This window comes from Neopelma chrysocephalum, unplaced genomic scaffold, assembly GCF_003984885.1.
Source record: "Neopelma chrysocephalum unplaced genomic scaffold, ASM398488v2 Primary Assembly neopelma1_133, whole genome shotgun sequence".
Taxonomy (NCBI): domain Eukaryota; kingdom Metazoa; phylum Chordata; class Aves; order Passeriformes; family Pipridae; genus Neopelma; species Neopelma chrysocephalum.
The window spans coordinates 561,890-588,322 of record NW_020897795.1 but is presented as its reverse complement, the minus strand read 5'-3'; the positions used below and the strand labels follow the sequence as shown (position 1 = coordinate 588,322).

The following is a 26,433-nucleotide window of genomic DNA, read 5'->3' as shown; positions in this document are numbered from 1 at the left end:
AGATGGAAGAGATGTAAGTGTCAGACGGAAGATCTTCTGAAGAACTAATTTATGCTCTGGTCTGAGAATGCAATAAACAGTCAAACTGATTAGTCCTCTGGGCCCTTTCTGCCCCACACTGCTTCTGGGCTGTTAGTTATCTTGGTTTCTCGTATCTGAAACTAATGAGAGAACCATTTCTCCTCCGAGCAGTTATTTCACCATTAAACTTCACAGTGTTATGACCCACAGCACAGCTGATTTAAGCTTGCAGCATCACAGACCTCAGCAGTCACTCCAGAGTGCTGCAGCTGCCTCAGGAGCACGTTCTGGGGTTACCTGCAGCAGTCAGGTTTACTGGGAAAGCATCACCCAAATCCTCATTATCCCGCACCTCAAAAAAAACCCAGGATGCCACTGAGCTCATCCATGAACTAACTATAGCTATATAAACAAATATCTTTCTCTCTAAGAACAAGATTTCTACAGCAGTCAAATTTCACATAGGCTAAAGAACCAAAAAATAAATCTCATGGTTATCTCTGCTACAAGAGATATGAATGTAAAGACAGGAATGTCCCTGAGGCAGTTAGGGCCAAGTTTTTGCAACTCATCTTCAGAATACCGTTGAAAAGGGGAAAAGGAAATGGAGTACAGGAAAAGAGGCATGGAGAGGTTAGTGAGAAATTCAGAGAGAGAAAAGGGAACACAAAGTAAAAGATACCAAATATACTACTACATCACGCACAAGGGAAGCAAATATTTAAATGGGCCAAAGAGGGAAAGAAAAAAGACTTGTGTGCTTTCTCAGTAGCCATTGCTGCAGTGCCACATGAGAATGTTTCTCTTAAATCAGATATATTCTCAAGTGTACTTCGTTTAAAAAAAAGGGGATGTTTTCAACTAATAGAGTAAAATTTGCTAGAAAATTACCACAGAAATGTATTTCTAGTCTCATGTTCTTTATCCCACAAAAAACCCTGTTATTTTTTACCAAAGAGCATATGAGGTGTTTCCAATCTCAAAGACAAATGTGCAACATTAGGAGTTAAGTAATATTTTTAATTAAGTCAAAAGCAGACTGTAAATGCATGCAGGAAAGCTGTTTCTGCATTGAATAATCCAACCTGATTTGAGTGATAGATATTAATACACATTCATATTTATAGATCTGCAGATATTATTTTTTCCATTCATGGCTTTCTTTGTGCACAATGTAAAATCACCACGGTGAACATTCTTCCTGCCACTCCACCTGCAAGCCCGACACCTTTGCACACCAACTCCTGTACAAGTCCCCAGATAACCAGGCTGTTTCTAAACCTTGTCAAATCTTTATTCAGAACATTTGCTACACACAATCCTTCCTGCCCATCCCACCCATGTAAGCTCTCATGAACTTGCTTCTTGGTTACTGCATAGTCCTTTTTCTCTGATTTTGGAAAAATGCCTGTGTCCTAGTCACAATTGTCATGACTGATTTTGTTGCTTTCATACATTATCACTCTGGGCATGTCTCTCCTCTCAGCACTTTTTTTTATGGCATCCAGAATAAGCTATTTTCATTTTCAAGAATCTTCTAAGTTCTCTAACCAACTACTCAACTCTTTCAGCAATAAAATGCCAGTTTTTACTGTCTTTTGATTCACTTTGTCCCCATTTCAATTTTCTACCTAAATTTTCTCACACATCACTCAGTTTCAAGAAGTCTCCCATAAACATAAACATCCACAAAGCTATCTCCTGGCATTCCTTAGTAGTCTCCCTTAGAAAACTGATTTTACTTGGTTGCCTACAAAGAACAGAAGGTGAAACTTCTGTTGTGCTTAACTTCTTGTCTATTGTTCAGGTCAAGGGCTTTTCACTGTCTCCCTCTATTTCCCCAGATATGCTTCTGCTTTTGAGCTTGTAGTGAATGCAACCTGAAGATATGTATTATGTCTTTTGGATGTTCTGTTAATAAAACCAGTTTATAAAAAAAAAATCTTAAAAAAAAAGTAGCATGTCTCTGTTGACATCTACCTTGTAGTTTTAGCATTGCACAAATGTGGTAATTTAATGTGGCCGACTGATATCCTTCTCTTAGAAGAAAAAATTAATAGGTTGCTGAAACCTTGGCTTTTATCAAACTAATTAATCAGTTTCCAGCAATCCTTTCAGAGGAGTAATAGCAACATATCAGCCTTCATGTTTCTACAAACATAGTACTAATGCATTCCCTATTATTAACTACCACCTCTCAACCCTGGAAAAAAGCCCTAAAGAGCTGAGAAAAATTATCTCTATCTAGCTTATAACTCGTCCAGCATCTTCAACCCCACCTATAAGATATAAGAATTCTGAATTTTCAAACTCTTTTTTGAGAATTTCAGACTACTGTATACAAAAAAAAGTTCTACATCTGTAAAATAGAATTCCATTTTCTATCTGTATCCATAAGAAACTTGGCATTGACTGTGTGAAATGAAGCCCTTCCTACAGTCATATTTTCACTTGGACTCTCATTGTTCTGCACTGCTTCATAACTTGTGTTTATTTCCTTTAATACCTATTAAAATGCACACTGAGTAAATGTGAGAAGGTCCAAGAGCAAATAACAAAAAAAGATTTATTTCTAATCCTGAGAGATATCCTGTACTAGCATGGAGTACTTGGACAGAAAACGAAACATGACTTTTTCTTACCTCTCTGCAAGTGTTTGCTGTTCATTGATTCCAACATTAAAGAGTACTGGATACATGCGAAGAAGCTTTCCTTCTTTAATCTCTTGTGGCAGCAACTCAAACATCTTTGCTGGAAGCTGGACCTCTATAATATAATGTTCACTAGGAAAAATAAAAAGAAGAATAAGGATGGGAATATTGATTGGTTTGCTTAAAATAATCTTCCTAAATGATAGAGAACATGTAGACATAAATCAGTGCCTCCCTTTTTCCTTTAACTGAACCATAAAATGGGATAATTCAGCTTGCTTGTTTTAAGAGCATAACCAAGCTATTTAAAAAAAGGCAGGTATATATAACTATATACTCTTGATACTAACTTTACTGAAGTGAAAACAGGAATAATGATGAAAGCAGCAAAAAAAGTCCTCTCAATGAGAACACCTCAACCCTTAAAATGCATCTTTCTGAGAGTTACAGAAACAACTTTCTTCCAAAGTAACAACTTGATCCTGTATCCACTGTAAAAGTAATATTCACAAAAACCCAAAGCAAAATTCCTATTTTCTTCAGTGGCTGGATTTTCTCCCTGGGGATTGAAAGCATCACCAATAACAAAATTGACTCTGTGAAGATAATAATTGAAGGCTCATTACCCAAACATGAATCCTATTTTAGGAGAAGGGATATGATATATAGCAGTTCTGCTTTTATGTTTGTGCTTGGTCTGACTTTATGAAAAATGTGCTACTCCGGCTGCCAGACCAAATTCTGATCACAGGGAAGCCTCAAGCTGAACTTCTCCTATCTTTGAGGACTGATGCCTGACCCCACAACAGAAACAAGGGCATACTGTTAAACTTAGTTTTTATTAACTTTCTTTTCATTATTAGAGCAATCAGGTTAATCAACAAAGAACAGACTAGAAACAAATCCATTCGTCTCCAGGATTTGTCATTTTAATCACAGGGCTGACTGATAACAAAGACTGAAATTTTCTCTCCTGCAGAGCACATTTGGCATACCACACAACCAAGGAGTGTTCCAGCAAAAGAAGGGAAGAAAGATCCATATCCTACCTACAGAAACCAGGCCAAGGAAGTCATACAACTTTTGTATGCAAATTTTAAATGGATAACTGCTTGCACCTATTAAAATAATCTATCATGAAATCCCTACAACTCTTATTTTAATCAATCATGTACTTGCTAAAGAATTAAAATACCATATGGATTACCCACAAGGAGAATCTGGGGGAGAAAAGGCAGAAAACCTTGAATAAAAAGGTCTCTTTCTGCAGTAGCTTTGACACCCTTGGCAAGCTTGAGGGATGAGTGGCACTATCTCAAGTGTTTGGATAAACAGGTTCCACTTAGAAGAGTTAATGGTAATGTTTAAACTCTATCCTGCTCATATATCTGAGAACAAAATAAAATGGATCTAGTGCAGACCTGGGACTTTAATGTTACTGCATTCAACTAGGGCAACAGCATACCCTTGTACATGTACAGGCTACAACTAGTATGTAATCTTTGAGCAAATCCCACATGTTCCCTACTGAGAGGGAGTATCAGTTCTGAATGGAAGACACATGTCTCAGGGAGGGGGAAGGAAAAACAAAACAGTTCTACTGCCCAGATAAGTCTTTTTTGTTTGCGCTTTGTTTAATTAATTCACCCCTGTGGAAGAAGAAGGAAAAAGGACAGTAAGTAATACGGTTCCAGTGATGTCTGTGTTCATTCTCAGCCTGTATGTGAGCATTCCTGGCTGCTGTCAAGTGCTACTAGAACATTTTTCTGTGATGAAGTGCTTTGATGAGGCTGAGAAGAAATGTTGGTTTAGTGTAATTCAAAGTGCATACACTACTGAACCAAAATGCCACCAAATCATTGCATTGCTACATCGCACTACCCACAAAATCACTAAAAATCTCAGTGTGTGAAAGAACATTGAGAAATGCTGACCTTTAGGCATGATAAATTAGCATCAGTACAATTTGAGAGCTTCCCATTGTCCTTTTTTTTTTCCCCCCCCAAAACTCTTTTTCAAATCTCAGAGATAATCCTCGGTAACTTTAAAAAAATCTGTTACCAACTGCACAATGAAAACAACCCATTTCTGACCATGTAAGGAAAAGGTTATCAAGATATGAAAGAGCTGTCTAGAAAGTCCAGGAATGCTACTGAAGTCAGGTAGAGAAAATAAAAAAGAATTCAAAGTATTGAAATCTGGAGGACTTGTTTGACATTAGTTTACCAAAGATCTTACAGGTCTATGATTCTAATTAAGCAAAAAATGTTTATATAGCAGTAAATTTTATTGTCATGTGCTTTCTTTCTTTTACAGCTAGATTCAGTGCAGAGCTATCAGGTGATTTTGGCATGAGATGAATAAGGTGGCTACAACATTTTCCAATGAGAAGGAGAACTCGGTACATAATTTTGAACATTTCATGATTTTTCTGGAAAACAGAGTGGAGAAATTAAGCATGTTTTAAGAGAGTAAATAATACATCATCTTCTCTTTCAGAACAAATTGTATAAATTTAGGCCTTAAATATTTAAATGTACATGGTTTACCTTAACAGGACTGCTTAAGAATATCTCTCTCTAACTTTGCCTTATTCTCTAATATTTGTTATCATCACATATGGAGATAGACAAACACTTGCAGACCTGTCAGAAGGTTTCTAAAAATTATCATGTTGCTCAGAGGCCCATCCAACCTGGCCTTGAGCATTTCCAGGGATGGGGCATCAACAACTTCTCTGGGCAACCTGTGCCAGTGCCTCATCACTCTCACAGTAAAGAATTTCTTCCTAACATCTAATCTAAACCCACCCTCTTGCAGTTTAAACCTATTGTCCCTTGTCCTATCACTACACTGGATATTAGGAAAAGGTTCTTCAGCCAGAGAGGGTTGGATACTCCCTAGGGAAGTAGTCACAGTACCAAGTCTGACAAGGTTCAAGAAGTGTTTGGACAATGCTCTCAAATGCTCGGATGTGATTCCTGGGGATGTCCTGTCCAGGGCTAGGAGTTGGACTCGATGATCCTTGTGAGTTCCAACTCAGAATATTCTGTGATTATGTGATTCTGTACAGAATTTTCAAAAAGTGCATGTTTTTGCTTATAATAAAAGAACGTGAGTTCCTGAACAGAACTTGACCCAGATGGCTGGGGTCAGCCACCCACTCCAGCAGGTGAGCACACTGCTAGTCAGTGCCATGCACTCTGGATTGATATTTTGTGCACATAGAATCTCAGGCTTAAGCACTTTCCTAGAAAAAAACAATTTCAAGTGAATACCCTGACTCTTCAAGATAAGAATTTGTAGCTTGATTTTCTTTCTTAGTCTCATTTTATTGAGCCACACCATATAACAACCAAAATGATCTAAAAATTGTGGGATTCTTAAACATTAATTAGAAAATATCTAGGTTTTTCATTGTTTTTCTCTTTTTACAGTTGACTTCCAATGCTGTCTGATGGGAGCAGTCTCATCACAGCTCTAAGAGTGATGGGGCTCCTCCACGTAAGCCTTAAAGATTTTATTTTTTTTTCTGATACCAATTCCATCCAGTGAACACCTGCCAGTTAGTACAGTATAGCAATCACAGGTTGTAACTCTTCTTCCTAAAGACTGACAATCCAGAATGCCTGAGGCATCTTAAAGCTCAGGTGTCTTTCAAACCCAGGACCTCCTGGTGTGACAGTTCAGTGTTCTGCAGTAATGGCAGCAAGCCAGTAAATGTAGCTGCTGGACTTTTCAAGATTTTTGACTGCTGTGATTAACAAAGGATGTATTTCTTCTGTTTTATCTGCACACCATAATTATTCTTAATTATTCCCAATGTGTCGCCTATCATACTCCAGCCTTCCTGCTATTTATTTCAATCCTTTCTCGGAAGGCCCATAGGATGAGAGTGAATCATCCAGAATAATTAAGTAAATCAGTGGTGAAAATCCCCTTCAGAGGAAACATATATTTTCTAAAAGTTGCTGCTTTGAGCTGAATTTAATTTACAGTCATCTTAAGAATAATGATACTATTAAGGAAGTGATTTCTGGAAAAGTAAAAACATTTGGAGCTTCACACTAGAATAATAATGAAGACGAAAAATCCATCCCAATCTTGTTAACCCTCCAATGGCCACAATTAATGAAGTATTTCAGTTTATATCCTGATATTCAGCAGCGCTTATGTGAGATTCATAAAGCATTAGTGGCTTTGTGCAAGGATTTCTAAGGTTGTGTATGTCCTGTGTGATTATAGCAGCTAAGATAGGCTTCATTAGCTAAGTTTTGGCATCTGAGTTTTCTGGTTTCCATCTTAAAACAATCAAGGTCTAACTCTTTGAATTGCAATTTCATTTGTCACACTGAAATGCAAGTTCTGGACATGTCAAAATCAAAGTTCCTCAGTGAGAGGCAACTTTTGTAAATAATGACCTTGTCACTTGTCTTTGATGCAGTATCTATGTATGAAAAATTCGCCAGCAACTCTGCACAACCCAGACACTGTTTTGATTAATTTGTATTAGTAACTGGCACTTTTAAGCTTTTCATCAGCTTTAAAAATCCCTTCTACCTCATTACCTCTCCATTCACCTTCTGAAAAGTAGAACTACCACACTTTCATATAATAGAATTCAGCAACAAGAAAACTATAACCTGGGTTTCATGAGATTAAAACTGTAGCTTTGTTCCCTGGGCTCCAGGAAACAAAGTTCTTACCGCCTGCCAGTTATAATAGGCAAAAAATCTTCTGATTTGGCTTCAATGATTTTAAACATTACTTTCTGCAAATCTGAAATGCCCACAGCCATGTCTTCCAGCATCCCTGCTTCTTCACCTACATGGAAAGATGAAAGAGGTTATTAGCAGCGTTGACAGATCAGTCACTGTATAGGTTAGAGTAAAGCAATATGAGGATTATATTTTCCAGTCTGTGCATCTAAAAATCACAGCCCTAAATCCACATTAAAGTACCCTACATATAAACAGCCTGCTTTTTAGAACTGCTGACAATTCTGTGGCCTAAATGATGAGTATTAAGCACCTCTGAAAATCAGCCTGTTCCGTATGTGCATAGAATAACATCAGAAAAGCCATTTTTGGCCATTCTGAAAGTGTTTTTAAAGACTATCCTGCTGATGGGGGACAAAGGTTTTGAGAATAACAACGAACATCACGGGAAAGGGATCATGACAGCAATCTCCAAGTGAGAAACCAAAATTGCCTGTGCATTGAAGAGCTGCACAAATGCTAAATCCATCTAGTTTGGTCAAAATCTCTGTTTTGGGCAACCATTCCTATATATCTAATTCAAAGTATTTTTAAATATAAGGCAGTTTCTCCCTCCAAATGTCCTTTTTAGTACCTATCAAATAATGGCATCTGTAACAAACTAGGAATCAAACAGTTTTCAATCTATCTTCACTGGTGTGGTCAGGGCAGAGGCTCATAGAAGCAGTTACTGTTTAAATCTGCTGTCTGGATTAGCTTTATAAACCTGGTACTTTGGGTCAGGTCAAATGCCTATACAAACAAAGAGAGTTTTTATTAATCCGAGAAGTTCCACTAGCTGCACTGAGGAAGGGGTATTAATTCTGTATTAATGACAATGTAGTTCAGCATTCTGCATGGAACAATTAGCAGCTAGTGTTCTCAGAGGAACTGAGAATAAAACAGATGAGTAATTTTTGATGCAGAATTGTCAACACAGTATCAATGACTTCAGCTGTGGTATTATATGGAAGTCTACTGTCTCAAAAGGATAATATTTGTTGATTAAATAAGTCAATTTACTGGAAACAGAACAGAGGTTAAAATAAGAACTTCCTGAGTAAACTTCTGGTCTGGATGCATAAGGAACTTTTTCCAAGACCAATACTTACTGTATGTACTAAGGAGTCCTTCATATTGCACGAGCAATCCAACAGTATGAAGCTGTTGCAAAAATCCTTGATCGTGTAAACCTGTGTGCAATTTGATTATAAACCCACAGACCAATCCAGCGAGCTATAAAGACAATTAAAAAATGTGAAATTAAGAGATGTACTGTTACAAGATAGTTAAAATGACGCTTGCTATCATTATACACAACAGAGGTAATATTTAGGTATTTGAGAAAACAGCACAGATATTTCTGTTTAGTGACTATATACACGATTTCATAATACTTTATGATGTATTTTTTTTTGTGTATAAAGCAGTGAAATATTCCCTTAATTTATATTAGTTAAGCTTCATTTGTTTTGTGGGGTTGTGTGTTATTTACACTGACATAAGTGAGACCAGAATCTCTGTTGCCAGGCTATAAATACACTCTGTGAATTATGATGGATAATCCAGAGGTCCCTTCCAACTCCAACAATTCTGTGATTCTGAATAGCAGCATGGAATACTCAAGGCTAGACTTGAGAAGTATATAATCTAGGAAGTGTAGAAACAGCTTTATGGATTCTTCTTTGTGCAAAAGGGAGAAAAAGCAACTTTTTCCAGTTCATTGCAGAGTTGCTTCTGTGATTCAGTGATACAACTACTATGGATTTCCATTTACTATTCATTTCCCTATCACATTATAAAATATTTAGGTGAATGTCACAGAAAATAGATGAAAGAATTGTGCCAAATTGGAAAAAGAAATTTAAAAAACGACAAAAAAAGGAAACCACGGACATAGGAATGAACAATATGCTTAATTACAACAACAATAGGAAATAAGTGACACAAGACAACCTACTGCTTGACTAAAGACGATGTCTCTCCTTAGGGTCAGCATCAAACACTGTGGCAAACCACAGGCAAGTTCCTGGAGCAGAACAAAGGCCATCGATTGCTTCGCCCGGGTCACCACCTCTCCCATGCAGTCCTTCAGCGTAATCACCAGCGGATAGAGTTGTTCGTACCAGTCACCTGGAACAAGGCACATCATCCGTTCCAAAATGGAAAACTTGCAGTGAAAAAACCTTTTCCGCATGGAAAGAGGGCTGGCTGCAGTGGCTTTGTAGATCATCCTACACTTTAAAACGACCCTGCAGCTCTATCCTAACCTTTATGGTACAATAAATGCCACCGGAGAACAGGCTTAGAGGTAGGATTAAATCCCTGGCCTGAATCCAACTACATCCTGAAACAATAAACTTTTCTAACAGTCCTAACATCTCTGTGAAACTTGTATTTCAGTGCCATAAACAGCTCATACAGGGAGACGTGAAAATTCATTTAGCACAAGATGAACACAGCGGAGATGAAGATCTCCCGTTCTTTCCAGGACTGACAACTGGCTACATAAAAAATGAATAGCATCAAAACCCAAAACGTGGGGAGAGGCACCTATATTTAAGAAAAAGTGGGTGCTGGAAGGCAGAAAAGAAAAACTAATAGGTAAATGGAAGGATGTAACCTGCTTAATGAACAGGTTGGAAAAATAATAACCTTCAGGTCACACTCCTTTTTCTTTTTAGCTTCTCTCTATATTGTTCTCTTTAAATATTTAGAGATATTGAACTAATTTTTTTAGCTAGTTTGAGCAGAGAGATTTAAAACCATTTTGAAACATGTTTTGCTCTTAAAATACATGCTAGGAATATCAGAAAAAACAAACTAGTGAAATCCTTGAAAAATGGGACTCCTTAATACATTACAAATGAAACAAATCAATAACTACGAATGAGGGAAAATCAGAACAGCTTACACAAATTTGCCCAATTATCCAAGCTGTTCCCAAATTTTACAGAATTTCATAAAATTAGACCTGCATTGTAGTTGCATACAGCTTTGTCTACCCCCTAAGCTGAGTAAATAATAAAACCAACCAACCAAATCACCCTCCTTCAGAATCTTACATCTCAGTTTAATTGATATAGTTTAAAACAAAAAAGAAATCAACACTCCAGAAGAATCTATATAAAAACTGGGAATGTAACTGACTTTATACAGTCCATCACTGGCTCATATTTTCTGTAGATTAGTGTAATTAAGAATCAATGATAATTAAAATCTGTTCCAATTAAACTGTAATTAGGTGCAAGATAGCAGCCTGTTGTTTCAGGTAACAGTCTGAGTCAGGCCAATGAAAGACTCATTAGGACTGAGGTTCTTTAGGCAGGAAGACATAGCTGCCTGTTGCAATGTCAATTTGGCTAATCTCCAGAAAAATATGTAGATGAATAAAACTGCAGCCAAGAAGACTGGAGAGAACTTTGAAATCCGGAAGAAACAGCAAATGTAAGGTGTGGGAAAGAGGAACAAGGGTAAAGCAATCACAGAGAACAACCTGAGTTCCTTTGCAAATAATGTCTCTGTGGTCAGACAACATGTGGTTTAACACAGTCATACATATTTAAGCATGAGTAACACAGACTGAAGAACCATTCCCTGGAAAACAGCAGCTATCAAGTGAGAGCCATCATGAACAAACCAGACCATAAGCCATCTCCAGGTTACATACTTGAGCAAAAAGAGGTGATTTTATACATGGCATTGACTAATGGAGTGCTGACACACCACATGTCAAGGTCTGGTGTACACATTTTAAAGAGTCTGCTGAAAAAATGGAGAGCTTGCAGAGGAGAGCTACCAAGATTTAGAGTTTAATCTACTTAAGCCGATGAAAAAGGCCGAGCAGCAACTTGATTTCCCTTCTTCAGGAGGAGAAAATAACAAGTACTAACAGGGGTGTTTATTTCAGGGAATAAAAGCAAAAGAACAACCAAAGGCCAGAGGCTGCTGCAAGACACAGCTGAATTTAGAAATAAGGGAGACAACAAGGTGTGACATACTGGAAGACGGACTAGACAGACCAGGCAATCTAAACTCTCCTTTCAAGTCTTAAACTACAGTCATTTATTAAATTAATCAATAAATATATGCAAATGAAAGCAACCACAGCAAAATAAGATCAAAAGTTGTAATGCATACTGAACCAAGGTGCAGGGCTGTATGTGATAAGAATAGTTTGTTGTCTGCTTCTGACTTGAGCAAATAATGAAAAAGATCATACTTGGCCACTTTAAAGTTGACTTGAAGGTACAGCAAAAAGACATCTGTTCCACTTTTATAGGAAAGCAGAGCTGGATACAGACACAGCCACGGATCTTGCAAGTACTCTGACAGCCAGGGCAAGAGAAAAAGCTGAAAAAGAACTAACCACACTGTGTAAACCTGCCATTACAATTCCAGGTTATATGGATAGAGCTAAGGAGCTTTTATGACGCTCTTTTTCATGAAAGAAGAGCATGCAGTGATAGGACAAGGGGGAAAGGATTCAAACCAAAAGGTAGTAGGTTTGGCTGGATACTAGGAAAAAATTCTTTACTGTGAGGGTGGTGAGGAACTTGCACAGGTTGCTCGTGGAAGTTGTGGATGCCCCATCGCTGGAAGTATTCCAGGCCAGGCTGGACGGGGCTCTGAGCAAACTGGTCTAGTGAAAGTTGTCCCTGCCCATGGCAGGTGGGTTGGAACTAAACAATCTTTAAGGACCCTTCGAACACAAACCACTCTGTGATTCTATGAACAGAGGGTATCACATACTGGCCACAAGTCACATAACACTTAGATCTGTTTCTACTGAGCTGCCACTTAACCAATCCGTCTGTACTGTGCGTTTCTGCTTCTTTAGGAACGTAACTTTGTACGTGTCCTTACTGAACTGCATCCTAATATTTCAGTGCTCCATTTCATCAAGATCCATTCTAATCCTGCTCCCATGGTGCTTAAAGCCTCTCCCAGCTTTAAGCATCTGCAAATTTTATAAGCATCATCCATATTTCATAAGCCAAGTCAGTAATGAAAATATTGAATAATACGGGACCCAGAAAAAATGTAAGTGGATTCTCCTTCATGCAGCCTTCTAGGTTGGCAGTAAACAACTGATAACTACCTTCTATTATGATTTTACAAATTATTTTGCACATACCTTGTGGTAGCTTCAAGATAATTTTCTCATAACATTCTTTTGAGGGGAGACTACGTGTCTGGAATACTAACTTACTAACACAAGTAATTTTTGTCTGTAATAGTTACATTAAAAAAGAATTTGAAGATTTTAAATTCTCCAGGCTGTTTTTTCATTAGAGGACATTCCAAATAAATTTATTAAAAATAAATCCTACTGAGTATTTGATGTCCTAAAGAATACAGAGCTTTACTTACATATGTATTTGGCTTTTTAGAAAACAATAAAAATTTTAGGTTTGTAGAAAACCTTACCCCTAGTGACTGAGGAAAGATAAATAGTCATAGAATATAAATAGACTTGTATGTATCAAAAGGAATGAAGACAACCCTTGCAGGTTTTCCATAACAATCACCTACTCCTTGTTCACACTGAAAATTCTTAATCCCAGTTAATAAGGATGTCCAGTCCCCAGAAGGTGGAGCTAGTTGGCAAATCTGAGAGGGATTGCATTGTTTCTTGAAATAAAAGAATGTTCATGAATAGACAAGAATATTATCATGTTTATTCTTTTATTTTAAATCAAAATAAGAGGTGTATCACAGACTGAGGTCTCAGAAAAGAAAACTCTAGGAATAAAACAAGTATGGGTGCTTAATTTCTGGTCTGTTAAAATCACCATGTACCACTTGTTATGCATGATATCCTGTTGCAAATACTCCAGCAAGAATATAAATCAGGTCATTCATTAACAATGCACAAAGTTCCAAAAATCCAACAGAATTACCTACTTATAAGCAAATACTGCAGCTTATAAGTTGTTCCTTGAAACTGAGAAGCACTGTGAAACTGAAGTTTATAAAACAAACAGAAAAACCACACTATATTTTGAAGCTTATAAGTGCATTCAGTAGATTTTAGAAAATACAAGGGATAAATATGGAATATTAATACAATTCATAAAGAGATATTATTTGTAAAGGGAGCTTTAAAATCCTGGTCTAAATTCAGATTTAGATTATCCTGATCTGACCTGCCACAACATTGCTGATATGTGAGGATGCTGCTTGGTTCTGAGCTACTGTTGACATGCAGGAGTAAAGGACTTCTCCTACAGTGACTGATGATACCTTTGCACAATCAATTCGGGAACTGAACAGTACAAATTATTGTTTCTGTGTTTAACACATTCACTGACTCACACCCATATTGACATTTCAGCTGTCAAATTTCTTTTAAATTAAAATAGCAAGATTTGCTTCTACAACACAGCAGAAAATTCTCTGAAGAAGGATGAAGAATTAAGTAAATGAGTAAACATCTCAAAAAAGGCATTAGGAAAAAGAACAGAAGCAACAAGGAGACTCCAGGATGACTGTCAGGTCACTAAAATGACAAGGGCAGTCTGGAATATTTAGCATCCAAACAAAAGTGTCAAAGCCTACTGATGAAGCAAGGAAACTCAATTCAAAAATTGTGCTAGTCAGCCACTGGAAAGGAAACTAAAGGCATGAACACCAAACATTAAAAAGGAAGGATGAAATTAAAAAAAATAGTACCGCTACTATGCAGTTAGTGTGAGATTAAAACAAAAGAGTATGTTCAGCAAAGCATTGAGCAAATATTCTACGTCACTGCTAAGAGAGTTGTGGCAGTTCAGTCTGTGACAGGATTTGCCCTTTGGTTGCTGGAAAATGCCCTTCAGTCCCATGTTCCCTTAATCAACATGCCTGCACAGGCAAATGACCTGCTTAGCACTCAGCTAGTCAGATCTGCATGCTCATATTCAAGTCGCAATACATCAAACTGCATGTTAAATTTGATAAAGTTTGGCAGAAAAGCAAGCTCCTGCTCTTTTCAAAGTCAGGCCCACTGAAGTGCTTATTAAAACATGCTGGTAACCAAAAAGGAAAAGCTCTAATGCTTTGGAATAGCACTCCTATCTCCTTTTGCCCTGGCAACAGAGAAAAGAGCTAATTCTATCACTTCTGTCTGTGCCACCTAAAATCAGTGGATGGCTTCAAGTCACCTCAAAACTTAAATCATATGAAGTTAAAAACTAAACTTAAAATTAAAAGCAGAAAAAGGCATGATGTTGTACTTTTAAAGGAATGGAGGGCACTACAGACAAATGGTAATGAATGTAACAGCAACTACCCATGACATAACTTTTCACTAATCACTTATTCCCTTACTACCTAAACATACAAATAATCCACAATAGAACTGAAATAATAGAGGTAAAAAAAACCATAAATGAGTTGCCTTGATATCACAAATTGAACATTAGACAAACTCTGTTTTAAGGAAAAAAGTAGGCAAATCAAACCAACCAACCGAGAACAGCAATAAATGCCTCAAAAACAGCTAGTGGAAACAGAATGAAACAATTAACCCAGAATCTGATTTACTCACCTAGGACAGGAATGGTCTTTTCATTTTTTTTTTAGGGTTTTTTTTTAAGGGAGATTTAAAAACTGTCTTGGAAGAGTTCACATATTCAACTTTGCACCACAAAAAGGTCAATTTCCTATTTCTTCATCTTGCAACTCAGCTCTTGGAGCTCAGTTTAACTTTAGCACGAGGGTCAAGTTCTTTGAGAAAGGATGTGGTTTTATGCTCATAAAGCTGCAGCAGTTCTCAGAGGAACACCAAAAACCTGAATAAGTCTTCCTGGTATTCCTGCACTTAATATAATAGCAATCTTACTTTGGCATGGTTTGGGTGTCCAGAAGAACAATTTTGAATGCTGAGGGATTTATTTTTCCATTGTAATCATCCCAGATTTTCTACAGTGTCACATGGATTAATAGTGAAAATTGGAACCATCTAACAATACATATACAAGTGTCTCAGCAAGTTTAGTCACAATGAAAACAGAAGAAGGTTAAGGCAATAAAAGACAAAGCTAAAGAAATCTAATGTACTCAAAAAGTAGGAGTAACCTTGCTCTATGAATGCTGTGCAACTAAATATTCTGGTATCTTGTTTTAGTTTGTTGATTCAGTTAAATAGTCTTCCTTTCCCTTACAAATTTTTAAGCTTCTGTCTATAGCCAAACTACCTGAGAAAGTACTGCTGAAGGGGTTGTCTTGTATGCTGGGCTACATACAGCCCAGTTAAGGATCCTATCAAAAAGAAAAGGATGATACAAAGTGAGAGGGGAAAAGGGAAAAAAAGACAAAAGTAAAATTAATGCAAAGATAAGCTTCAGAGAACAGGAAAGAAAAATATGAGGAAAAGGAAGGGAAGAGAAAGCTTTCCAGAAGTGTTTGTTCAAATGAATGATGTTTGCTACTCAAGCAAAGACCATGGGAAAATTTTTCATCTTCCTGACTAAACGATAACTTACAGTAAAAGCTCTTTTGAAGATGCAAACAAAACCAGAATATGGTTTTATTTCACATTTCTACCAGCATTGCATTGGGAGGGATGAACTGAAAGGATGCAGTGTCCATCCCAAGGGCACTGAAATTCAGAGAGGTTGAATCTAGACTTATATAGTCCCCAACAAGTATCACATAATTCGAGAAAAATTAACCCACAGGTGCCTGTAGCAATGTGGTTATGAACAGATGTTTTCTTTAACTCCAGCTAGGAAATGCAGCACCATTTACCAGGTGCTCTTTGCTATCTATGCTGAAGGCTATCACTGGACAATTCACCTGCCCAGCAACAGAGCTTATGATTCCATAATTCACTGAAGGCAAAATCCAGGTGTAATCACGCTGCCAACTCAAATAGTTTGAGATAGTGGTGGATCTTGTGTGTAGCAAATTAGGGAGTTCTCCCACAGAGCTGACAGAGGAATAGTGGGTGATGGCTCTGACAGTGCGGTACAAGGAGCAGATGGAAACAACAGCCTCTTCCAGTAGCAAAGATAAATATGGGGATTGTCAGGGGCTGTGTAAACATAAGAGCAAACTGGCACCTCTAATGCTGCAGGACAGGCTTTCACATTCCAACTCTCATAGGAAATGAAAAGGCAAAAATAAAAAAATTTAATGCTGTCACATATTTCTCCAAGGCAAACCAGTCTAGAGTTAAAAAGAAAACCAAAAAAACAAAAAGAACCCCTCTCCTTTAAAATCTTTCTACTCTTTCTGATTTATCCTGCAGAGAAATCACAATCCTGCAACTGATGAAACCATAGCAGGTTACCTTGGTAACTGTAACTCAAATTCAGTTTTAAGAATACACTCAAAGGTCAGACTGCATGAAAAGTTAAGGCTGAGGAAGGTGTAATTCATGTTGAAAGGTAAGTGCAGGAAAAAAAGTGTCACCGATATTTCCCATTGCAAAGATTTCAAACAATAAATATAAACACATTTGGAAAAAAGAATAAGATCATACGATGTCAACACTGAGGCTGCAAATATAAGCCTATCTTAGGAAGCTCTGAATATATGTTATAACAACATCTGTAGTTATAGGAATATGCTATTGCATCAAAAATGTCATAACATTTTCTATCATCTAAAATGAATATGTGTGCATTCTTTGAAATCTTTTTCATTGCCAGATGCTACAAAAAACCCTGTATTAAACCATTCAGGTTCACTAAATAGGCAAAATTTTTCATCCTATACTTTAGGTCATACTTTTCAATGTTTTGGTCAAAACCCTGTGTATTCTTTCTTCTTACAAACAACAGCACAAATTTTCTTAGGATCAACTCCAGCACTGAGGCAGTTTCAGACTCAAAGATCCAATTGCACCCATACATTTGCAGTGTTAAAGAAATACATTATTCTCAAATTATGGTACAATACATAATAGCAAGATATGGCAAGCTTTTCATTTATGTCATGTTTGTGAGTTGTAAGTAGCATAAAATTCTGTCAGTTTAGAAACGTATCTATGGGTGTACACACAGCGTGATTTTATATCTCGGCAAATGTTATGAATTCATACAACCAGGCTTCAAATGTAAAATGGAGCAGAATTAAGGCCAAATTTATAACTCTAAACTTGGAATCTCAACCTCTGTGTAGGTGCTTCATAGAGGTGCAGCCTCAGGGCTTCACGTTAAATTTCATGAAGGATGCAGAGAAAAACAAACATATAAATCCACACTCCCATAGAGAAGGCAAGCATGAAAAATTCTGGGCAATGGTTTTGAAAATCATTAGGCAACCAACTTTGACACACACCCGGACAGTCCTTCAGAAAGCTCCATCTTTAAAGTTAGTCCTATAAAAGAAAGCAATTTTAAAACGCCTCCATTTCTACATGACCTCGAAAGTCCTGTAAGCTGTCAAACGTATTCCACAATGCTCTCGTGAAAACACCATTAGGAAATGATGTCTTCTCCTCAAAAAGCAGAATATGAAAACAGAGCAGTCTGCCCCACAAATCTCCTGCAGTTCTCAGGTGATGGGGTGTTGCAGAACTTTCAGGACAGCTCAACAAAAGCACTGACTCTGCTCCTACAGAAGGGCCCTTGTACTGATTCAAGAGAAATAGAGAAGCCCTTGAAATGAGGGGAAAAAGAGAAGAATTTATTCCACCACCATAGCATCTTGATATTCTCTGTGTCCTTGGTCCACCAGATCCAGAAGTCAACCTCTCAGCTGGATGAGACCAATCTATAATTCTCTAACCATTACAATTATCATTATCGCTTAGCAAGAGGTACCTTTCATTCTATTTGATTAGTGCTTATTATAGTACTTAAAATGAAGTAACATTTTTTTATTATTATTATTTTTTTGGTTTGTGGCCTAAAAGCTCTAACCAACATTTCATTTGACTGTGTAGGTCATGAGTCTGAATCAAAGCTAAGAACACAATTTTTTTGTAACTAGAATGAAACACAAATGGACTGGTGAAATCCATTTCATGGCTTATATGGAATAACAGAAGACACGCTCAGGGGATTGAAGAGAGTAAAGGAAAATCTGTAGACACTCATGGTGCTAAACATGTCAGAAAGCATCACAAAATATTTATCCTAATTCATACCTTTTTCCAGACTGAGGAGGGAGGTCTGAAATTTTGTTCCACAACTATGAAATACAGATAAGAACCACGACCTGTATGTCTGTGTATGCACTCACAAAGTAACTTGGGAGAAAGTTTGGGGGAAAATGTACTCCTCCTCTTCCTACTACTACTACTTTACCTGCAAAACGTTTATCATACACATATTGGACTTCTGCTAACAACAGCAGAAAAGCTTGTTAGTACCAGTGGGAAGAGAAAGGAGTTAGGTACAAGAACAAATATTCAATTTTGCTCTTTTAGCCAGAATCTGTATGTTTGGGTTCACTTTCTAAAGGTTCTTTCCTTTTGAAAACTACACCTACCTAACTGTTAAATATTGTACCGTCTCCTCCGAGAAAGTTATGAAAAATGTGGAAAGTTGTGTTGATGCTTTACCCCTGCAAGCCTTCATTGGAGAACAAAGACAGCATCATACATCTCTCCAACACTACAGGGATACGTGCCCAGTAGACAGAAACTTAGAGAAGCAAACAGATAAGGAATACTCTGCTCTCTGAAGTATTCACACAAAAAAAAGTCCAACACATCTGGCACTGACTAAAAAGCAATACTACAACCAAAATCTGTTGCACAAAACTCAACAGGGCTACACAGCTGTAAAAATAATTTTAATTATTATGTAAGAAAGAAATTACAAATCAGTACTAATATCTTTAAAATCCTTTGTATAAAATGATGTCATTAAATTCAGGGGCAAACATGTAAAGGCAGATATAGGATAAAATGCATAATAATAATAATAATTAAAAAAGCCCACATTATACAAAGCTCCATAAATAAAAGCAGTTGAGTTAGGGTTTTTTTATTTGGGTTTTTTAACTGAAGAGTGGCACAAAGGCTGGTTCTGATTTTCTTATATTTGGACTACCACCATTATCACTAAGGACCTGTTGCAACACACTTGCACATCAGAAAGTCTCATCAGATTTATTAAGCAGATCTAATCTATGCTTTGAGAAAGCAAACAGGAATAAGCCATAGGAGAAGATCAGAAGATTTGGTGACAAGGAACCACTGTGGACAAAATTTTCTTCACATCATCTCATGGAATCACTCTACCTAGCTTTCAGTATTGACACAGACTGAAAAGTGTATTCAGGTAAAAATGAATTTTTGCAAATCAGGAAACAAAAATCAATGTATCACCTCAGAGAAGTGGAAGTGTTTACACTGATACAGAATGTTCACCCTTCCTTACAAGTTTCCTGTGGGGTAAGACACACTCCATTTTTTTTTCCCTCAAAATAGTACATTCAAGTGAAATCTAAATTAAATTCAATTACATCAGCCTTCAAAATAAAACATTGTAGTTTCAAAAGTTTTACACTATAGCACAAAAGACTGGGCATGATAAGCAAACTGAGCACACAATGAAGCTGTACTTTGATAAATAGCCTCCCTACAAGAGTGCAAAACCTTGCTATTGGCACTCACATCAAAGATACTATGGAGTCTTCTCTAGATCATTTTTCTGTAACTTTTGCCATTTTTATTTACTCTAGTCAATGATTTGAAAAAAAAAAAAAGTGGGGGGATTGCTTACCACCTGTATGCAACACCTTGCAGTCTGCTGCTGAAGAGTCATTTTGATCCTCTTTAATGCTGCTGATGTTGTCTTTTTCAAGCAATCTGTCCACCATGGCAATAACACAGTTTAAACTCTTTGCCACATTGGCCCACACCCTGTCCTGAAAAGAGCAGAATTATCACTGCACATTACTAAAGAAGAAAAACACAGAGACAATAGTAACCTATCAACATAAAGTGGAGACAGAGATGAGCAAATTACTAGAAATATTAGGTGCCAGCATATTACCCTTTCTCTCATTCTTCAGCCTATTACCAAGTTAAGCCTTTTTCATGAAGATTTTTCTTGCAGTGTAAATGAGCTGAAACTGTTTGGGTTCTCAGACACTGGAGAACACATGTGCTTCAACTTTTACATGAAAATGCACGCAAAGTTTCAGGTCTAATCCCAAGGAACTAAGCAATTTGTCCATCTGAAATATTACTGTGTGACTATAGACACTCGAAGCCTTGCCAAATCAAATCTTGTGTGGAACTGCCAGCTTTGTCATAGTACTTAACAATCTCATTTTGATAATTTAACACACCCTAGATTTTATCACATCAGTTACTCTGTTGAAGCAAATGCAAAATTCAAAGACTAGAATGAGAAACTTGCTGTCATGGCATGTTTATTAGGTAACACAATTTTGATCTCATTCCTCACCTCTCACACAAACTGCAATCATCGCACTTAACTGAGTTTATAATAAATACGAGAATTACAGAAGTAATAGAGAGATAGAAGAAACTCTGTATGAACAGAGAACAAAAGAGATAATGTGGAGTGAAAGAAAGAGATGTTGTGGAACAGAGATACAGGAAGGGTCTTTCAGGTGTTGGATGCTGCAAAAATCAAATTTCTTGCTCCTACTTCTGTGGCACTGAATAAGAAGGAAAAAAAACAAGCCATACAAGAAATGAGGCTTTACCCATGACTAGCAATCAGACTAAAACCAAACCATAACAAACCCACAAAAAACTCCCATCTACATGTTTTAATTCTGAGTCATTCTGAATATAATGGAGAGCAACCAGAGTTTGCTTGAGGCTTAGAAATGGGAAGATAATATCACTACTTTGCTTTCCACTTTACAATGACAGGAGCATTATGTATATGTCAGGTCTTGAGGTGCAAAAATGGAGTTGCAATAGACAACAAGAGAGAAGATTAAATAAAACTGAAAACTTAAAAATACCGTAATTCCATATAAATGGCAACACTTGAAGTTTGTGGGAAGGCAAATCAAGAACAACTACTAAGGCAAACATTTAATCTAAGATTACTTTTTAACTACATGCCACACTTAGGTCATTATCCTGACTAAAGGGATCCGATCTTTCCCTGTTCCCTCCACTTGAGGACACACCCTGACCTCAGGGACATCACATGTGCCTGCAGACGGAAGCATTGACTTGGCAAACGTACAACAGCACAGATCCTCTCCTCCAGCTCCCCAGGTCTGAATCCTGCAGCATTCTTGTGGGATTGCCTTATGGACAAGTGAGCACCTAGTGTTACAGGTGGATGTAGCAACTATGGTTTGATCTTCTCCCTGTATAAACCCAAACTGCAAACAGTAAAAACTCTGGGCCCAAATATCAGCAAGTTTTACCAGAGAACAGCAGGGAACTTCAGGGCTTCCATCTGAAGTTTCAGCTTGAGTTGCTGAGGTATATGAACTCCAGTTGCTCAGCGTGGCTGCAGCAATGTAATTTCCCTTTCCTCTGTCTGCTGGGGAAGCTTAATCCCAACACAAAGAGCATTAAGCTCTTAATGAGCATCTGGAGTTATTGCACAAACAACACAAATATGAGCCCTTGCTTCATTTTGGAAAGAACACTTTTCTCCTTTCAAATCAACTATTAACCCAGCATTGAGATGATGTCTATACAATATTCACACAAACATTCCCTGAGGGTTTAGAAGCAAAATTCATAAACATCTGTTGACAGAAAGCTCACTCTTATTATTATATATCTGGCTTTTTTACATATGGGTAAGTGAGAGGGAGCAAGGGCCTGTCCCACAGCTCTTTTTCTCTCCATAGGAGGTTCCTGGGATTAGAAGATATCATTATAGGCAGATACAAAAGTAGATGTTTCTATCATTCACTGAGATGTTATTCTGTCTGCACAAAGGCAGTCACATTTTTCTAAGAGGGCTGCTCAAGTTCTGCAGTTTAGTAAGAACAATTCTCAAGCAAAAATGCAGTTTCCTATCAATGAAAATCAAGTGGATTTCTCTGATTCTCCATGAGAAGCAATTAATCCATTTCACATTCTTTGTCATCTCTTACTATTTCCAGAATGTTTTCCTGTAGCCTAGCACACTTTCCACTCATCTTTCACCCCCTTAAGCACTCTATTTTCACTTTGCCTAAGAACTACCTCACAAGTGATCACTTTGCAGCATGTGCTAGGTCAAAGGACAAAACACAGCCAGATACAGCCTCTTAAGTAAGCATTCTTATAAACTCTCTGTGTGAAGTGAAGGATCAGAAGAAAATAGGTTTTATTTCTTGATACCACTGAAGTACTAAGACTCTAGTTTCCTAAGCAGGATGATTCTCTCCTCATACCAGGTTTACCAATAGCTGCTGGAGAGCTAACTGGATAGTAAGTTTAATGCTCAGGTGTGAAAGAATGAGAGAAACAAGGTCTCTGGCTCCCTCTCATTGCTGTTTCTTTAAGCTCAAGGCAATGACAGGAAAGGTGGAAATCTGTAACAGGCCTTGACCCTCTTGAGACAAGGCAATGGCACGTTGGTATGTTCTACTTCTTCCAAACTTTAGAAGCCATTTGGGATGGTTAAGGAGTCCTGGCACATGTGGCTTTGGTGTTGCTAGCTAGAAATGGTCACAGTCACACTTCTATTGCCACCTCTGCTGTGGCACTGGCAGGCAGGCAAGCACACTTATAAAGGTCCCCATGAAAAGCTAGGACTTGGCATCACTGAAAGCTGGGCATTGTTCCCAGGACATTTAAAAACAAACCTGTAAGATAATTCTCTTTCAGTCACCCAATTGAAAAAATGTAATAAATCTCCATCTGCTCTGATAGCGTCGTTAAAAAGCAATACAGATTCCTCATTTCAGAGAGCGGGAGTGGAAACTGTTTTCTGTCACTGCAGCTAACTGGATGTCTCCCTCCTAAGCACTGCAAGCCAGTGGAGTCCCTGAGGCTGCCTCTTTGTTTTTAAAGGATTCTCAGGCTTTCTAGGTTCACTACAGAGCTCCTCAGTCACTTGTTGTCCTTCCATATACACCACTGCAATTGTATGCTTTACTTGTGCCAAGTAGGACACAGCAACTGTATTTCCCAGATACTGTCTCCTTTATGTGGGTTGATAGTCATATATTACCTTACAGTCCTTTTGAGGTATGTTCATAGATAAAGCAAATAACTCATGTGCACTGTTAAGCCCCTCTCGTGATATGGAAATGCTTTGGAATGGAACATATCACACACACATCAGTATTTCAGAGCAGTGACTGATCACCACGTCGGTATTTGTACGTAGCTTATTGGAAATGCCATTTTATCTGCTCTTTGTAGCTCCAACCACATTAACTAGTCAGTCAGAAATGTAGAGCAGGATCAGCTCCAAGTGGCAATGTGCCCACCTTTTCTTGTATTATACATGACAACATGCTTTGTGCCCTCCTGCAGGGACATTCTAGGATAGCAGAAGCAGCTGGTAAGAGAAGAGAATATCTATCCAGAGGCAATCTAAAACTCTCAAGTTAAATATTTTTCCTTCAACAGTGATGTTTTACTGCTGCCTACACACAGTGCAGCAATACAAATAGCTCAGTCTGTGCTGCAGTCAGTTACTCTGCGATGAGTATTTGTACTTGGTCTCAAAGAAGAAAGGTGCAACATGGTGTTGCTACTGAGAAGGCGGCTTTTTTGAAAACATTGGTCACTCAGGGAAAGGGTACCCTGTCAGTTAAGAAATTATTCCTTTAAAGATAAATTTGGATGCCAGGGAAGGGGGTGGATCTCACCTAGTTTTTAAACACTGCCTTGAATTCACTTCTGTTATGGTCGTAAGGTAACACAGTCACTGAAAGTGGATGGAACACAGTCAGCTTAAAGAATTGTTTAAAGATTTAGATTTTAGGAAAAACTGAAATTTGAATCCCAATTGTAAAATGTAACTCTAGTGCTTGATAATGAGAAAAAAAAAAACCACGACAGCCAAGGAGGATGCAGAATTGTGCATACAATGCAACTTACCCATTTTTTCGTTTATAGTTGACTTTCAGGGTGGATTAAGCATTTCTTTCAAATTTTATACGCATTTATTCTTTCTCTTTTCATCATGCCGATGACAATTGCACCATTAAAACTCACATTATTCAATCACCTCCACTGACAAAAAGAACTGAAAACTATCCAAAGTCTAATCTTTCAAATTCAGAGAAAAAAACCCCAAATTCTTCTAAGATTTATACTTTCTCAAGTTTGACAGTGACTCTCAGTTTAACTCAGAAAATACTGAAAGATACATTTGATTTTTAATCAAGAAGGTAATCTTATTAATGCAGCAGAAAAAAATAGACACATTTTAAAATGATGTGCTTATAGGTTTTAATACATAAGGACCCCTATCAGAAATTTGTTTTTTAAATCAATAAAGAAATATAGTAATTCTATCAGAGAAGCTAAGCTGAAGTAAAATATTAAAATACAACTTGTAAAAAATGCCATTTTTTCCAATGCAAAATTCGTCCCTTTTATGAAACCTGTTGGGATGTTTATATTTCTGAATGTTTCAACAGCTGGAAACAAACATTTTGGCTTTAACTTCAAGGAAAGAACCACCATTCTAGCCCCTCAGGTTGTTGAGAAAACAAGAAAGAGTGAATTCAAGGCTCTAAAACCAGAGGACACATAAAAGAATGATTTATTTATTGTTTAAATCTCATGACTACTTAATGCATGGGGTTGGAAATAATTGCCTTTTCTCTAGAAGAAATACATTCTTCTTCTCTTATTTGTGGTATGGATAAAAATCACAGTTCAGGTGTAAGTACTGTAGCTCACACACAAGTTATTAATTATTTACAATAGAGATGAATATGCTGGCTTCCTTTACACTTATGAGAATACAGTGATGAACTCAAAGTATGAGTCTACACTGAACAAAAATACCTTGAGTATGTATTGTAACAAAGCAGCAGATCTATTACATCCACCAAAATAATTAATTTACATAATCTCAGCCATATAAATAATACATACCTTTGAAAGATATGCTAAGAACGTTAAAATGTAAAAGCTACGTTTAGTTCTTTTACACAATCTCAGACATCCTCTAAGAAGAGAGTTGAAGGAAAAGAGCTCTGTTTTGCTGAGGGTTAATTCATGTGTATTTAAACTGTTTACAGCCTGGAGGCAGGGAAGGGGGGGGTGAGGAAGAAAAGAACATTTCCCTCCTAACAGCATATGCTGTTCCAGCCTCCTTAAATCTACCCAGCTAGCAAAAAGAACTCAAGTAAGAGCAAAGAAAGACTACTTTTCTGTCTGGGCAAGAAGATATTCATCGTCCTCACTGTTATATGCACAATCAAGCAGTCCCACAGCAGCAATGCACTTAGGAAAATCCTTACAACTGAGCTTCAAAATCTGTGATGCATCTGAAAAATATGGTTTTGCACTCCTTCCCTCCCTGCAATACCATGTGACAAGGACACTTAGGGCTTGTACTTGTTTATGCTGATTTACTGTAGGGTTTGGGATTGAACACCAACCAAGAGTTTCTGACTACTTACCCACTCTTCCTCATCGTACTCAGAATGATGGGGTATAGAGTCCTGCCTTTTGATCTGAGAAGGATGATCTTGCTCCTGTGAATCACCCCCTTCTTCTGCACTGTTTCTAGGCACAGCTGGTTTCTTGAGGACACAGCCAGGCCGGGCTGTGTACAGTGCTAAAAGGGCACTTCTGACCAGCTGATCCTTAAATGCATGCACAAATAACTCCGTCTAGGAAAAAAAAACAACCATGAACGAAAAGTTTAGATCAGAGAATGCAATACTGCAACCAAAGTGGTTGAATTACCCTTGGAAAGAGTGGATATTTGTTTCAGGCTGGCCTGAGAGGCAGAAAACAATGTAGGTCAACAAACAATGAAGAACAGTTCAAGGGTGTTAGGGACATCACCACATTGTAAAATCCCAGTGTTCTAAGGATTAACTCAAGAGTAGACTATCTGTCGTAGAGATCATAATCTTCTCACATTTTATTCAAGTTCCAAATTTCGCCTGCAGAGATAAGCCTTTACAAGAACCAGTTCCAAGAGTAACCA

At 37.5% G+C, this 26,433-nt stretch overlaps 1 protein-coding gene across 5 annotated transcripts in view; it reads right to left on the bottom strand.

The window, feature by feature from the left end:
* Positions 1–26,433, bottom strand: part of INPP4B (inositol polyphosphate-4-phosphatase type II B) — a 312,873-nt gene that overhangs the window by 45,420 nt on the left and 241,020 nt on the right. For all 5 annotated transcript variants that reach the window (XM_027698885.1, XM_027698882.1, XM_027698884.1 and 2 more), the window contains 6 exons: positions 25,898–26,110; positions 20,095–20,239; positions 9,390–9,562; positions 8,542–8,665; positions 7,379–7,496; positions 2,664–2,804 (listed from right to left, as the gene is read on the bottom strand). In XM_027698885.1, coding sequence (XP_027554686.1) covers positions 2,664–2,804; positions 7,379–7,496; positions 8,542–8,665; positions 9,390–9,562; positions 20,095–20,239; positions 25,898–26,110 — 914 coding nt within the window. The remainder of the gene's footprint in view (positions 1–2,663; positions 2,805–7,378; positions 7,497–8,541; positions 8,666–9,389; positions 9,563–20,094; positions 20,240–25,897; positions 26,111–26,433) is intronic.